Below are 15,140 nucleotides of genomic sequence, written 5' to 3'. Positions count from 1 at the left end.
AATCAAAAATGATAAAGACTTAAGGAATCGATTGCCCGTCTCCTTGGGCGAAAACAGATCTTTTATTCGTTACCGTACGTTTCCGTTCCTTTGGAAACATCTTGATAAACAATAGGGTATTTAGATCTCGGTATAACAGAGCGATTTGACGCTAATCATATGAAGAATCGAACGTGTCCCGCCTGCCTTCAACAATATAAATAGTTATCCAGTTCGACGCTGGAGTGGCGCCACCTCTCGAACGAGAATTGCGAAGAACATTCTCATTCCATTCTAATTGGGCAACTACGATTCTGGTTGCGTATAAAAAGGCGCCGTACTTTTCCTTGGCTAATTTTGGTTTCCAAATTCTCATTTCTCTAGCGATACTCGAAGAAGAGAAAAACTATCATAATCAGCTCGAAAATACAAAGTTAGGATTTCACTAGATGTCGACGCTTCAGGCTCGGAGATCTTTTCGAAATGACCTCTGATCACTTTCCGGTAGACGTTGGGTGTGTCGAAGATCTCTTTCTCAATTAACGCGGTTCTTCCTAGCTCGATGCTTAATCGAGTCATTCACTAGTTTATACGTACGATACGAAAGAATGACGTCGCATCAAGCGGAGCTCATGCGAAACAGCGGAAACGGAATGAATTACAGCCAATGAGAGAACAACTTTTCGTTGGATCGTCGACAGACGGAACGCTGTGTCGCTGTGCAGAGATTCTACCTTACCCACGGACGCGCGAAACTGCGAACGGAACTCACTGGTTTTATTGAAATCTACAGAACGGGAATGAACCAACGAATCGCGGGCCGAGGTTACGTAAAAGAACATTTAAACGAGTAAGTCCCCAGTTTCCCAGCATAAAAGCAGACACGTCTCTGCTAAGTTTGCAGTTCCCCGAAAACCATCAAGCGATTCACTGTAGTTCGCCTCGACACGCGACTTTCTTGTTTGTATTTGTTTGTCTTCCCCGATTTTATACTTGTGAAAAAATTGTATATTATAAATAAATTCTGTTAATCGTGATTTCAAGAAGATGAGCATATTGTCGAAGGTGAGTTATACCTGATAAGAATATTCTGAGACAGTTTCAACTGTGTATTATCGCCAACATAAGGGGTTTCAGATACTTTCCTTTTTGGTTGGTTGGAAATTTGTACTAGATGCAATAAACCTGTCTTGAAGATGACCCACATCCTAAGGTCGAAACGTTGACTGATAATTTTGATGTTTTTAATAAGGAGACCTACATATCCAAGAAATTTCTCTGCGTATATACTTTACGCTCTGGGTCGGAAAATATCCATTTCGACGTTCGGGCACCGTGACTTAATTTTAATCTTGTTTCCGGTCCAAATTTGAATTACTGAGGCAAAAAAAAAAAAAATTAATTTCATGATTTACCAATATCATATTAATCGTTGTTCCTTTATTCATAATTACACAGGTATTAAGACTATGGGGTGTATTTCCGTTTAGAACATACCTCCGATCGATCTGAAATTTGGTATACTTATGTATTTTGATGCGCTGATCAAGGATATCATACTCAAAACACCCGTAAATTCGATTTTCAAGGTCAAATCGACAAAAAATCAATTTTTTAAATGTTCTTCACATTTATTGCAATAAATATAAGGAAAAACCCGAACCCAAACCTAAACAAACCCACACACACACACACACACACGCACACACACACATACACGCACACACTTACAAAAAAAAAAATTGATTTGACCTTGAAAATCGAATTTGCGGGTGTTTTGAGTTTGATATTCTTGATCAGCGCATCAAAATACATAAGTATACCAAATACACACACACACACATACAAAAAAAAAAAAAAATTGATTTGACCTTGAAAATCTAATTTGCGGGTGTTTTGAGTATGATATTCTTGATCAGCGCATCAAAATACGTGAGTATACCAAATTTCGCATTGATCGGAGGTATGTTCTAAATGGAAGTTTATCCAGACTATGTATCAATATAACTACCCTTTTAAAGAATGTATAAAAGGAGTTGTGTTTGATCCCAATTCCTAGTACAACATGTTGACCACGGTCTTAGACGATATATTTTGTAATTTAAAATACCTTGTGATATCTTCTTCGTTTCTAATTAACAATATTAGCGTCCAAAAATTTAATAACATTCTAAATTATAAGTTTTGTAAAATTTGATAACGCACAGTATGGATTATATAATCCGATAATTATGCGATAACCCGATGACGTATATACTTCCAAAATTTCCAAACATTTCAAGATAGTGTAACAGTAGATAATCGCGCAGTAATGTAAACGATTTGAATAATTATTTTACTCATTTCTCAGTTCGAAAATGATGGCTACGTCGTGTTGGAAGATTTTCTTTCGCCTGACGAGGTGGAAGAGCTTAGAGCCGCTGGTGAAGCATTCACGACAAACTTGCCGCCGGAAAATGAAAGAAGAGTATTCGATAGCATAAACTTTCCTCAAGTGAGATTCCTCTCTTAGTAATTCTATGATGCCTCGTTACAATAACATTATAATGATCAACATTGCAACAAAAAAAAAATGATAATAATAATTCGCAGAACAAAGATCTGTACTTCCTGGACAGTGCCCACAAGATGAGCTACTTCTTCGAACCCGGAGCACTGGACCTTGACGGGAAACTCAAAGTTGACCCCAAGATATCATTGAACAAGGTAAATATACCATGCATAATTATCGCATGCTTGGTAATCGCGAACACGTGTAGGGTCTATGTAAAAGGGAAAATGAATACGCTGGTGCAACTGTTCACAGGTGGGACATGCCCTTCATTGGCTACATCCTACGTTTAAAAAAATCTCCTTCGACGACAGAGTGAAGGATATTGCGCGGAAACTTAACTTCCAAGAACCGGCAATTTGCCAGTCTATGTACATTTACAAAAACCCCGGTATTGGTTCTCAAGGTAAGATGGCTTATTATACGACTAACAAGGTAGGTATCCCAGGTCGATCTCTCCAATTTCATTTCTTTTGCAATATGATATAGTAGACTAAAAACTCGGCGACGGTTATTTTTATTTTTTTTTTATCTGTCGTTAAACACTTTAAGGCGGTGAAACCACCATCCAAAGTGAGGCATCTCACAGAGCGATTTGGCAGTTTCACCTACGAGAACGTAATATTTTTTAACCAATCTAATTGGAAAAGTTTTATCATAACGGGGAATGCAAAATGTAATTTTCTCAATAAAAAACAAAAAAAAAAATTGCTAAATCACCGCTTAACATACCGTACGTTGGAGGTTGGTTCCACCCCCTTAAAGTGTTTAATGGCAGATGAAAAAAATACGTGGCGCTTAGTTTTCAGTCTGCTTTAACATATTACAGAAAAAAAAAAATCGGAGAGATTGACCTGGGATACTTTCCTTGTAAATGCCGGTGTAAATATGCACGCGATGAAAATTAAACACCTTAATGAGAAAGAGATATTGGTGAAAACGTTGAAAAAATCCTTCCGGTTATCCACATGTCACGATCAATATGGGTGGGGGTCAAAACTGGGTAGGGTAGGGTCAATATTCCGAAAGGTCGATGTATCGAAATTTCAAACAAGCGCAAATAAAATAGGAAAAGCTGAATTGTTCGAAATCTTGATTTTCGAAAGTGTAACTGATTAGAATGAGTTTCGTTATTTTATTTTCGCATGTTTGAAATCTCGGCCATTCGCAACATTGACCCTTTCAAGTTTCGACCTTGACCCCCCAAAGTCCAAACACTCGCAAATAGCAGCTTCCACCAGGGATGGTAAAATAATTCAGCCTTATTTCCAATCGCAGTGACCATACATCAGGACGTTACTTATCTCTATACGGAACCCACGCGACTCCTAGGCTACTGGATAGCGCTGCAGGACGCTACGCTGGAGAACGGATGCCTCTGGTTAGCACCAGGCTCTCACAAGGGCGAGGTACACTGGAGGTACATGCGTAACAAGGATCCGAAGTCCAACGAATTACTCGTATACGACACGCAGACGCCCTCCTGGCCCCAAAGCAATTTCAAGGCCGTACCGGTGAAGCAAGGAACCTGCGTGCTCCTCCACGGAAAAATCATCCACTATTCGGAACCTAACAAAAGTCAGAAGTCCCGCCACGCGTATACGATTCACGCGTACGAAACGAAGAACGTAGAGTTCTCGAAAGAAAACTGGATTCAACCCCCGCAACCCGAGGGATTTCCTTTGTTGTATAAAAACTAACGTCCTTCAAGGCATTCTTTAAATTTTTACCCCCTAATTAAGTGCGATAATTATTTCAGTCAGTTTCAATATCTTGAATGTCAATGGTCGGGAAGATCGAGACGAAACCAGTATGGGGGACGCGCGTCATATCGATAAGATAACTGAAATTCACAGCTCAAGTTTCAATGTATACGACTAGAGCAGAGTTTTAACACCATTTCCATGCATTTCTTTTTGTATATTTAATAATTTGCACTTGGATTTATTAATATATGTATAATAAATATATCGTATCTGTATCTTTTTATTTATCTATTCCCGCAACTACCTAAGATGCCTAGAAATTTCTAAAAAGTTTCAATCTAAAAACGTATTCAAAAAAGCCTTTAACTTTACGCTCGGTTATACTTTTTGCGACGTAGTTAATAGCCCAAACTCTTTATACAAACTTGGTTGTTTTAACGTGCAAAAGAATCGAAAAAAGCATATGAAAATTCAACTACGCGTCTAACGAGACTGAGGAAGCAAGAATCAGATAAAAAAAACTGTGACGCATGTTTGTAATCTGATGAGAAATGCACTTGCCGATTCGCTTACCGAATTTCCGTCGCCAGCCGCGTCAGGCGTAAGTTTAAAAGTTTGAGCCAAGCAGCGCGAAAGTTTCTCGATTTATAATTAATAAACGACTGACAAGTTTCATCTACCACGAAGTAGTAAGTACAGAAGAAGCGGCAAGAATTTAATAAGGACTGAAAATGTAACGATTCGGTAATGCTAATGATCCCGCCAGATTTCATGCAACGTGGGTTGCATGCAACAAGGCGCCCTACTTTTTCCTTCGTTGATTTAATCTTTTTCACCCTCATTCCTTTTGCAGTTTTAAATAACAATGCCAAATCAAGGTAAAAAGACAATTTCAAAATTTGTCTTCTTTAAGTCGGAAGAATTTCCGTTAGGTTCGACGTTATCGTACAGCGTTACGGTCGTCTTTGCCGCTGCTCCCGAATGTCGGCTCCACGCCTCACTGCTCATCCACGCTTCCGCAATCCGCACAGTATTCCAATTCCCAAGCCCCGAGTCCGCAGTCCTCCAAGTGCCGCCAAGCGCTTCACTTCGATCTACCACGGCGCAAAAATTATTTCTTTCCATTAGTTTATACTCTCCAATTTTGAACGTACGTCATAATTTTGAAATTTGCAACTCGTGTTTTTGGAGAGCGCGCGGAATACGAATAACAATTATTGCATAATAGGAGATAAATATTAATTGGTAAAGATCTGGTATGAAGATGGACATACTGTCGAAGGTGAGTTGCATCTCAATGTATCGTCATTCTACTTTTAACGTAGAATAGTCTACTCTGCCAACGCATCTATACCGTAGAAGATATACACACTTGTCATGTTATCGGTGTATGTAGAAAACGATCGGTTCAAAGGTCATATACTTTTGGTATACAGTCTGTTTGATAAACTCTGTTTCGTTCGATGCGTTTTGTGTTGTACGTATTGCCATATAGTAAAATACGTTTCAGGGATATCACGTAACAAATATGTGCATGCGAAACCAAATTGTCAATGGAAAACTACATAATTTTATCACTGGATTAGCGTAACCGTCATAGCACAAGATAGTTCAACGCATTCTTCTTCAATCATTTGCTAGAGGAGCGTCATTAATTATACACGCTGACAATGAAAAATGGCACTCGCAACAATCTGCACCAATTCTCATCTTCTCAGCGAATCTTTACAATTGACATTACTGTCAACATACTTTTTCTTTGAATACTTAATTTCTTTTTCTTTAACTACGTCGATAATCAAGATGGATTTCTTAGTTTTTGTTTTTTAGTACCCTCCCCCCCACCCCGCGCGGTTTTCATTTGTCGCCGAGTTGATCTTCTTGTCAATAACTATTGACGATATTTTGTGCCCACGGTTGAAAACTTTTCCCGCAAATGCAAATTAAAATCCGCGAAGTGATCAGTAATCGATGCATGCGTTCCAATTTGTTTTCACGTTCAACGAATTTTATTGACGGATCATCTCTAGCTGTTCTTATTTGTAGAATCTGATTGCAGAGGGCAATAAAATTCAGTGTCGATGCTCACGCCACTTATACACATTACCCTTCACCATGAACAGCAATGCACAGGGCTATTTTTAAATTTTTGGTTACGACAAACGAGGCGGCTATAGAGTATAAGCGATCATATCCGTCTAAAAGCTGAGAAACGTGTTATCTCTGTACATAGTGCTAAACTCTATCGAGTACTCGTAACGCTACTAGATTTTAATTACTGGCCGTTTTTCAGTGTATTCGAGGATAAAAACTGTTTAAAAATAATACACGGATTCATCACTGTTTACGGGTGAAACAATTAACTACAATTACGCTGATATCCCAGCGCGAATCATAACGGTTTATTGCTCGCGATTCTAAAACCGTCTGACACGTAAGTTTGCAATCATGCAACGTATACGTGCATTCCATTCGTACATCAATGTAACCGCGTTCGCTGAGTGTTTCGTTCTATCTTTAAAGATTCATTCAGCTAAGATCCCGATGTAACACCCCCGTCACCACAAACTATACGTCCATTTTCGTTCGTCCGTTCTGCAATCCCCTGAAAAATCAATGCCCCCCACGGATGAACGTATACGAGCATTACGTGTCGTAATGGCAATAAATTTCGCTGCATATTACACATATTTCATGAAAAAAGAAAAGAAGAAATAAGTTGTACTTCATTACATGACGAATGTTTAACGATTTTATTGAAGAAATAAATACCAGAAAATAGTATTATTGAAATTATCAAACTCTTACTGAAAGAACGAGTCGGCCTTATCACAAATGCATGGACGCACTGTATTTGGACATGAATGTGCAAAGTACATTTGTAAAATTCACATGTGTACATGCGGCATTCCATGTCAACTCGACCAATGATTTTCAAACACCATTCTTGATTTGCTTCATAATTTTTCATACGGTTCTCCGGTCACAAAAAAGCACTACTTAATTTTTTCAGATTTTCTCCTAGAATCGTTAATTTTTTATCATTATTTAAACCTATCTAAAAATTGGGATTTTTTAAAAATCTCAAAGCCTTCTCCAAAATCTTATTTTTCATTCCGATCATTCGGACACCTGTTCCCTAATCGGGCGATTCGGCTTCTATTTCTTTCTAGCACTTTAAACATTTCAACAAACACAACAGCGTGTTTCACGTTCCGAAGATTCTCAAAAAAACATCAAAAATTCTGCGTCCTTGCGGCAAAAGATTCAGAATTGAAAACAGAAAGTTTGAACGATTGAATACGTGGTATTTTGTCTGTTCAAAATGTGGTAGAAAAAAATAGAAGAGAAAATCGCCTCATTATGGAAGGGGTGTCAGAATGAGCGGGATGAAAAATAATTTTTTTTAAATATTTACAAAATGCTAAATTTTAGATATATTTGAATAATCATAAAAAATTAACGGTTGTAGCAGAAAATCTGAAAAAATTAAGAAGTGCATTTTTGTGACCGGAAAACGGAATGAAAAATCCTGAAACGAATCAAAAATGGTAAGGGAAGATCATTGGTCGAGTTGACATGGAATGCCCCATATATACAGGCGCATATTTCAACTGTTAGCAATACGCGTACTTCTCAGGCATCATGATCGGTATATTTTGAAAATTTGAATGCAATACGTAAGGTGTATTAATAACCGGAGAAACGGAAAGGTATATTTACGTAGTGAAAACGTAACGAAGAAAAACAGTGACTGGTCATTTCTATTTTATCTTCCGCCCTCTCGGATAGAAACATAACGAAGCGTCATTGATGACGTGTGATAGCTTTTCGGCGTAGCTGGGGAATCCCCGATCATTAAATCTATGCGTTTATATGTGTTTCGTGATATATTTTTAACTCAGGCACTCAGACACTTTATGATATCACATGCCGTGACGATAATCATCCTTTCTCCTCGCGATTCGAAGCAAATGAATCGAAACTCTTTTCTCTATCACTTCACATCACGCGAGCAGTGGACAACATTAGGAAGTGCTCCGATTTCAAAATAGAACGACCTTTACGGTTAAACGCACACTCTGGCACCTAATCACCAGGTGGTAGAGAGACTCGGCTGAGATTATTCTTGTTGCATTGAGTAAAAATACATTCAAAGTGTATCACCCGTGGGTAGATACATGAATACTTGTACGCGCTGAATCGTTCCAGATCTTACACGAAAATTCATGATAGTATGTAGTCGTGACCTTGAGTAGAATTGAACACTTCAAAATTGTTTTTCAGTTTCAAAACGACGGCTACGTCGTGCTGGAAGATTATCTTTCGCCTAGCGAGGTGGAAGAGCTCAGAGCCGCCGGCGAAGAATTCACGACAAACTTGCCACCGGAAAACGAAAGAAAAGTATTCAATACCGTCGAATTGCCGCAAGTAAGATTCCTCGGCAAAAAATTCCATAACTCATAGATTGGATAATGATCAGATTAACAAGATAAATAATAATTATTCGCAGAACAAAGATCAATACTTCCTTGACAGCGCCCACAAGATAAGCCTCTTCTTCGAGGCTGGAGCTCTGGAGGATAACGGAAAACTCAAAGTTCATCCCAGAGTATCGCTGAACAAGGTCAATATGTACAATAACCATATGCTTGGTAAAGAACTGTACGTGTATTGTCGTAAAACGGGTGCGAATCAAATCAAACGATTGTTGTCAGGTGGGACACGCTCTTCACTGGCTGCATCCGACGTTTAAGAAAATTTCGTTCGACGACAGAGCAAAGGAAACCGCTTTTCAGCTGAATTTTCAGGAACCAGCGATATGTCAGTCGATGTTTATATACAAAAATCCCGGTATTGGTTCTGAAGGTAGGAGCTAAGTATACACGTACCGAAAATTGGTATTTACAACCGTTCTTATAATCAGGAATGGTTCCAGAATTTTCCGAAACACAAACGAAGTTATCTCAACACGCTCCTCGGACGATGATATCTGGACTAACCGATCACTCTGCCTCTTCCAAATCCTCACTATCCCGTAGGCCGAGTTGCTACAAATTAAACAAACGAGGTAATATTTATTTCTCATTACAGTAACCGCGCACCAGGACGCAACGTACCTCTATACGCAACCTCCCCGACTCCTAGGCTTTTGGATAGCACTGGAGGACGCTACGCTAGAGAATGGCTGTCTGTGGATAGCGCCTGGGTCTCACAACGGCGGAGTGCATCGACGCTACATGCGCAACAAAGATCCAAAGGCCAGCGAGCTTCTGGTATACGACAGCGCTGCACCTTGCTACCCCCAGAGCAACTTCCGAGCCGTACCAGTCAAGAAAGGCACCTGTGTGCTGCTCCACGGACAGGTCGTCCACTACTCGAATGCCAACAAGAGCCAAAAATCCCGGCACGCCTACACCTACCACGTTGTCGAAACCAAACACGTACAGTATTCCAAGGACAACTGGCTTCAACCCCCTAATCCTGAAGGGTTTCCTTTACTATACAGAAATTAGACAATTATGTTTGTTCAATGGATTTTCACTTATCGTAAGGAATTCACTTGATTATGAACGTCTTAAGCGTCAATGATCAAGAGTATCGAAAAAAAAAAAAAACAGATACGTTTATATATTTATACCTACAATGCAAACCCTTGTCTCTCTTAAACTTGTTTTAATGTTATAGAACTATGCCTTATATCGTTTAAGACAATTAATATGTACGGTCAGAGTTTGAGTATACGGTTGGATACAAATTTTAATGCCGTTTGATTAGACTTGTTTTACATTTGTACTTACGTTTCAAATAAATATATTATACCTCTTTCTATACATCTGTATGTATGTACCTGCATTTCTCTCGAAATACAGACGCTTCTCTGCTAAGCTGTACTTATATGACATGTGAGTAACAACAGTGAAGCGATTCGGAACGATATTTACAACCAAAACTAATGGTTTATGTTTTTTTTTTATCTCTACTTTCAGCCGAGTTACCGACTTCTGTTTTTTACATCTACGATGACTAATGATACGAATAAAGATCCGTTTAGACCAAATAAAACTATGATATCAGCATCTCATAACGAGTGCAAAATTCAAGTATAAAAACTACAGTCTACTCTGAAATACAAAAAGTTCAAGTTTCAACACGCCTCTATTTCGCGGCAAATGTAGTAAATTATTAATCTTGTGAACAAGACTCTGAGTGAATATATTTTTCTCAAAAATAACCTTCTGACTAACACAGTACTTGTAGATTACGTTTGTTTTAATATCACATCGTCCTAACGTACTGTAACTTTGAAATGCCTAACTCGAAATGCCAACGGTCATTGATCGAAAGTCTGCTATCCGGCAAAACTGACAACTCAGTTCTTGCAACTGGATCAGTCCAGTTTTCAAAAACTCTTTTTTCAACCTGATACAACAAAGGAGATCGCCGATATCCAAAGAGCTCGAGTCGTTAAACTCGCCAGAATTTGGAAGGTAATTGACCAAACTTTGGTGAAGGGCAATCAGCGCTGGATGGGACACAGTCAGACAGCCCACCTCACTTAAAACCCTGAAATAAATTCCGTCCACGATTACTAACATACAAATCTTGATGTCTAACTGGTGAAAAGTTTTGAAGAATTATGTGACAATAACGAATGTAGTTCAACCTACGTTCTTAGAACGTGTATCAGCTGATTCAAGCTGGATACTAATTCTGGCTGCAATCGATTTATAGTTTCAGCTGACGGAGCGGGATTGAATCCTTCGTAAGTTATGCAGTGGGGTATTCCAACCAAATCGGCCGACATTCCACTGTAATTCCGTGAAAATCTTATAGATTATTTGCAGTCGATTCAATTTAAAAAAAATGCCTTTTCTGCCTAATTCGTATTGAAAGCTCTTTAAAAATTGGCAATGCATATTACCAAAAGTTATTTGTAAACGTCCAAATTTGATCAAACAATCTGAAAGCATTGTTAGCCCGTTGCTCGTTGTTCACACTCTCGTTTTCAAGTTCGATCAAGGTCTGATTTTTTTCTACCTCGTTTTCCTTCACTTCTTCATCACATCTATCAATCAGCTTCTAAAATATAGTCCACGAATTAAACGTTAGTGAGCTTATAGACAAATAAACGTAAGTCATTCGCTATTTACCTTGATGTTAGAACATGATTGATAAGATAGTTCCTGATATTTGTCTGATTTCACCATCTGTACAAGATCATAGCACACTTCTAACACGGTTCTGATGGATTTTAAACTCTGACCATATTCTGAAATCCAAAATCAATCTCGTGTGGAAAATCGAATGCAACAAGAAATTAATTCGCGTATATTTCTATAAAAGAGAAAAAAATAGCACCTTTTCTAAGAATTTTTCCAACTTCGGATACTTTTTATATTCGGTTCTGTCTTATTTTCATATAAATACGGAATTGACATACTTGGAGAGTTGAGAAATATCTCTGTCAGTTTCGTAACCATGGATTCAGCCCGTCTTACAAAGACATCACTAATTGCGGCGATCCAGTGTTTCGAGGTACACTTGAGAACGTCCATCACTGACCAAGGAGGTTGAATTATCACGTGCCTTGCCCATTTTTCCCCAAATAATTTTTCCATTTCTTTTGAAACGATCTGAAAGACAATTGGTTGGAGTTAAGTTTACATACTTATGATTAGAAAGTTTGATGAAGATAAAAAAAAAAGTTGCAACAAACTTCTAAAATACCTACAACAGATAGAAAGTTCTTCATTATAGCTTTTGCCTCGCAAAAAATTTCATCCGATGTATCAGCCTCTTTTGAATTAACCGTTTCTGTATGGTTTTCAACACCTTTCACTTGTTTCAGTTGCGTCATAGGGGATTTAGCTTCAATTTCGTTCGCATTCAGCAAAAGCATTGCCTGAATAGATTTATGCCGCCCATAAGTAGGGATATGGTGTATCATTGCCTTGTTGCAGAGATTTTTGTCATTGGACAGCAAAACCTAAGAAAAATAATTCAGTGAATCGGTAAACGCTTAAATTTCTATCAACTCTGAGAGTAACTCACAACTGTACATCCAAATTCTCGAATTTTCAAACAAGTTTGCAATATTTCGTCATCTGGCGAGTCAGTATGATATTTTGTTTTGTTCGAAGCAGCATCTGCAGCTGTTTGACCTTGCAGTCGAGGGTGGTTACTTGAGAAATATTGAAACAACAAGTCAACTGCGATTTTGGCACTTCTTTGTAAGTGTGTTGATTTCCTCTGCAATTTGTTATCCTTTATATAGTCTAATTCCTGTGGCAGAAGAATATCAAATACATGTAAAAAATAATTAAATCTCAAGAAAATTGATTTATTCTTAAAAAATAAATTGTACCAAGTTTTCCAAAAGTACTAACCTGTAATACCATCCAAGGCACTACAACCACAGGTTTATATTGAAATTTCGTTTGATGACAACCCTCCAAAATTTCTGTAACTGTCTTCAAATTTGACAAAAAGACATTGGTGTCGACAACAATATACACAACCGTTTGGTTCCTGTTCTCAGAAACATGGGAAAACTCTAGGCCATTTACAGTACAATTAGGGGGTTTCTGCTCCGTCGCACCTACATCGGTAGAGAGATGCATCCTAACTTCTTGGACCTAAAAATAATGATTTTATCATTAGATTTTCTACTACATGATGATGATTTTTGTAAACTGGGAAAATGCTTTCATATGTATCTCACTTCAATGATGAGTTTTTCCTGTTCAATGGGTTCCCATTCCATTTCTTCAAAAAATGCGGCCTCGTCTGCATGTTGTGCCACAGCGTGGTTCAAAAACACATCAGCCCTTTCGTCAACACTACTATCTATGCTTGTTTTTTCCAAATGACTAGTTTTCTTCTTTTTTCTGCCAACTTTTGGAATGTTTGAAAGATTAGACGGGGCAGCTTTATCTGACTGATCATTCTCTTGCTGAGTTTTAATATCTGATGAAGATGACCTGCTTGCGAGCCTTGCTCTGAGCGATCTGAATCGTGATTCAGTATTTTGATAAATGCTCGGCAATGGATCTGAAATGTAGCAAAAATTCGTCAGAGAAGACAGCATGAAAAATTTAGGTGAAAACTTATGTCATCTTAAAACACAATTGTTAGGATCAATTCATTATAGAAATACCTGTCGGGCTAATAGGGCGCATTTCATATACGGTATTGTTCTCAACACTCTTATCGAATATTGTATCGAGTTTACTAGACGTAGCATCTTGTGTTGCCAATCGTCGTGCCACCTTGGCAGATATAGCAGGTTCTATTCTCTTGCGGATGGTACTAAGTTTATTCTTTAAACTGTCCAATCTTTTATTGGCCAGATTCTTTTTTTTGTCGACTTTAAGACCTCGTCGGTGTCCTTCTACTTTCAGCTTCTCTGTACGCCTTGACGTAGCTGAAGTAGTCGATTTGCTCACAAATGACTCTGCAGCATTCAAGGTACTCCTAACATTGGAAACATTGTCGTCTGGTTTCCTGGTATCAGTATTAGACAATTTAGTGCAACATCTTTGAGTCTTTAGTTTGATACTACTGTTTCGTTTATCCACAAACAGAGGTAAATCCTCATTATTATTCTCAAGCCCCGAGACGTTTGATTTTGCCTTTCGGGTCTGCACAGACTTTGATGTTTTCTCTAAAATTTTTTGCCTCAATGCTTTCATTTGGGGCGTTTCTACTACTCTCGATTCAGAATATTGCTTAGCCCGCTGTGAGCAGAGGGGCAATTCCTCACTACCAAGACGATTAAGCAGTGTCACATCTTGGGTGCTATTTTCAGGTACAGAGAGACCTTGCTTTGGCTTCTTCTTCTGGTTAGATTTAGACTTCTGCTTGGTCATTTTCTCTCTCAATGCCTTCATCTGTGGTGTTTCGGATATTTGAGACGTTTCCGAACATCGCTTGGCTCGCAGTAATCGCCGGGGCTTATCATTGTCACTGGAGTTCTGTAACTTATCCAAGGAAGTTGAATCAGGGGAGGTCACGTCGGTGTCTGTTGATAGTTTACGCTTTTGTCCAGCATTTTTGGGCTGAAACTGTGCAATAAAAAAGAACTGCTGTAATTCAACATAAATTGACATAAGCATTGGCAGGAAAACACTAAGCTTTTGCTGAGCTCGATTTTGGATGAGATAATTAGCGAATTTTCAAGGTTATGAAACATGCGATTGAACACGTAACACAACTACGTGGTAAGATGAATGTAGTCGAATAACAGGGTGACCCACGTACCTTGTTCGTCTCGTGCGACGGTTCTGTCCAAGACGATTTTCCAGTACGAACATTGAAGTAATAAACCCTGTCGGGAAAGCTTGTTGAATTGACGACGATCCAGCCACTCGGGAGGTTAACTTTACTTTTTTTCGTCGAACTCATTGTCGAATACTCTTCTTCAGCGAAATAATGGGATGATTGATGTAGAGTAATTCAGTCATATTACACTGCAAATTGTGCAAAAGGTTTGGTAACAGATTAACACAACGCACAAAATAATTTATTCAGTTACTAATATATCGTACAAAAATAGACTCTCGTGTTTGGCCATTGACTAAGTAACAACTGTGTAAATCGTAAACAGAGATGTAAATATAGCGCGGACTTCTGGGCTCGTTTGCACGGCAGCGGGTTTCACTCGTGAAAAGATTTTCCGTTTGAAACTGCCTTCCGATTGGTCTACATGGCGACAGTTGCGGAATCGCCGTTTGATCGACCTTATCAAAAAATCATGCAATAATCACATTTTCACGCAGAGATGTTTAGTAAATATTGTTCTAAGTCAAGGTAAATACTTGTGAGCATAAATATCCATTACTTCAATTAGCAAGCCAGTTGACCAAAACAAGGTTACATCTGTTGCAGCTGTAAAAATTTGA

The 15,140-nt window shown here is 38.5% G+C and overlaps 3 protein-coding genes across 5 annotated transcripts; 2 read left to right on the top strand and 1 right to left on the bottom strand.

Annotated features, from left to right (window-relative positions):
- Positions 1-875: 875 nt before the first annotated feature.
- LOC124175744 (phytanoyl-CoA dioxygenase domain-containing protein 1 homolog) lies at positions 876-4,511 on the top strand. Its single transcript, XM_046556230.1, has 5 exons — positions 876-1,044; positions 2,330-2,473; positions 2,572-2,685; positions 2,786-2,936; positions 3,809-4,511. The coding sequence occupies exons 1-5, from the start codon at positions 1,027-1,029 to the stop codon at positions 4,228-4,230; spliced, it is 849 nt and encodes a 282-aa protein (XP_046412186.1). The 5' UTR covers positions 876-1,026; the 3' UTR covers positions 4,231-4,511.
- Positions 4,512-5,284: 773 nt separating this feature from the next.
- Positions 5,285-10,068, top strand: LOC124176714 (phytanoyl-CoA dioxygenase domain-containing protein 1-like). Its single transcript, XM_046558319.1, has 5 exons — positions 5,285-5,518; positions 8,524-8,667; positions 8,750-8,863; positions 8,955-9,105; positions 9,331-10,068. Exons 1-5 carry the CDS (start codon positions 5,495-5,497, stop codon positions 9,750-9,752), a joined length of 855 nt encoding a protein of 284 aa, XP_046414275.1. The 5' UTR covers positions 5,285-5,494; the 3' UTR covers positions 9,753-10,068.
- LOC124176707 (transcriptional protein SWT1) lies at positions 9,775-14,965 on the bottom strand. 3 transcript variants are annotated; one of them, XM_046558300.1, is made up of 11 exons: positions 14,500-14,965; positions 13,397-14,303; positions 12,962-13,290; positions 12,627-12,875; positions 12,292-12,522; positions 11,972-12,226; positions 11,681-11,873; positions 11,391-11,509; positions 11,162-11,319; positions 10,908-11,048; positions 9,775-10,803 (listed from the first exon to the last, which is right to left on the bottom strand). In XM_046558300.1, exons 1-11 carry the CDS (start codon positions 14,641-14,643, stop codon positions 10,551-10,553), a joined length of 2,979 nt encoding a protein of 992 aa, XP_046414256.1. In that variant the 5' UTR covers positions 14,644-14,965; the 3' UTR covers positions 9,775-10,550. The 3 variants fall into 3 exon arrangements, with proteins under 3 accessions (XP_046414256.1, XP_046414257.1, XP_046414258.1); XM_046558301.1 differs by having other exon boundaries at positions 13,397-14,297; positions 14,500-14,920; XM_046558302.1 differs by lacking the exons at positions 9,775-10,803; positions 10,908-11,048; positions 11,162-11,319 and having other exon boundaries at positions 11,599-11,873; positions 14,500-14,944.
- Positions 14,966-15,140: the final 175 nt, after the last annotated feature.

This window comes from Neodiprion fabricii, chromosome 2 (assembly GCF_021155785.1).
Source record: "Neodiprion fabricii isolate iyNeoFabr1 chromosome 2, iyNeoFabr1.1, whole genome shotgun sequence".
Taxonomy (NCBI): Eukaryota; Metazoa; Arthropoda; class Insecta; order Hymenoptera; family Diprionidae; genus Neodiprion; species Neodiprion fabricii.
This window is presented reverse-complemented; position numbering and strand designations above follow the sequence as displayed.

Bases quoted from the DNA above. Each gene is read 5' to 3' on its own strand.
- LOC124175744 (XM_046556230.1), top strand. The intron at 2,686-2,785 runs GTAAATATACCA...AACTGTTCACAG, and splicing joins CCAAGATATCATTGAACAAG to GTGGGACATGCCCTTCATTG. The intron at 2,937-3,808 runs GTAAGATGGCTT...TTCCAATCGCAG, and splicing joins CCCCGGTATTGGTTCTCAAG to TGACCATACATCAGGACGTT.
- LOC124176714 (XM_046558319.1), top strand. From the start codon at position 5,495: ATGAAGATGGACATACTGTCGAAG. The intron at 8,668-8,749 runs GTAAGATTCCTC...AATTATTCGCAG, and splicing joins ATACCGTCGAATTGCCGCAA to AACAAAGATCAATACTTCCT. The intron at 8,864-8,954 runs GTCAATATGTAC...GATTGTTGTCAG, and splicing joins CCAGAGTATCGCTGAACAAG to GTGGGACACGCTCTTCACTG.
- LOC124176707 (XM_046558300.1), bottom strand. From the start codon at position 14,643: ATGAGTTCGACGAAAAAAAGTAAAGTTAACCTCCCGAGTGGCTGGATC. The intron at 12,523-12,626 runs GTTAGTACTTTT...CTTCTGCCACAG, and splicing joins TGCCTTGGATGGTATTACAG to GAATTAGACTATATAAAGGA. The intron at 11,049-11,161 runs GTAATATGCATT...ACGGAATTACAG, and splicing joins ACGTTTACAAATAACTTTTG to TGGAATGTCGGCCGATTTGG.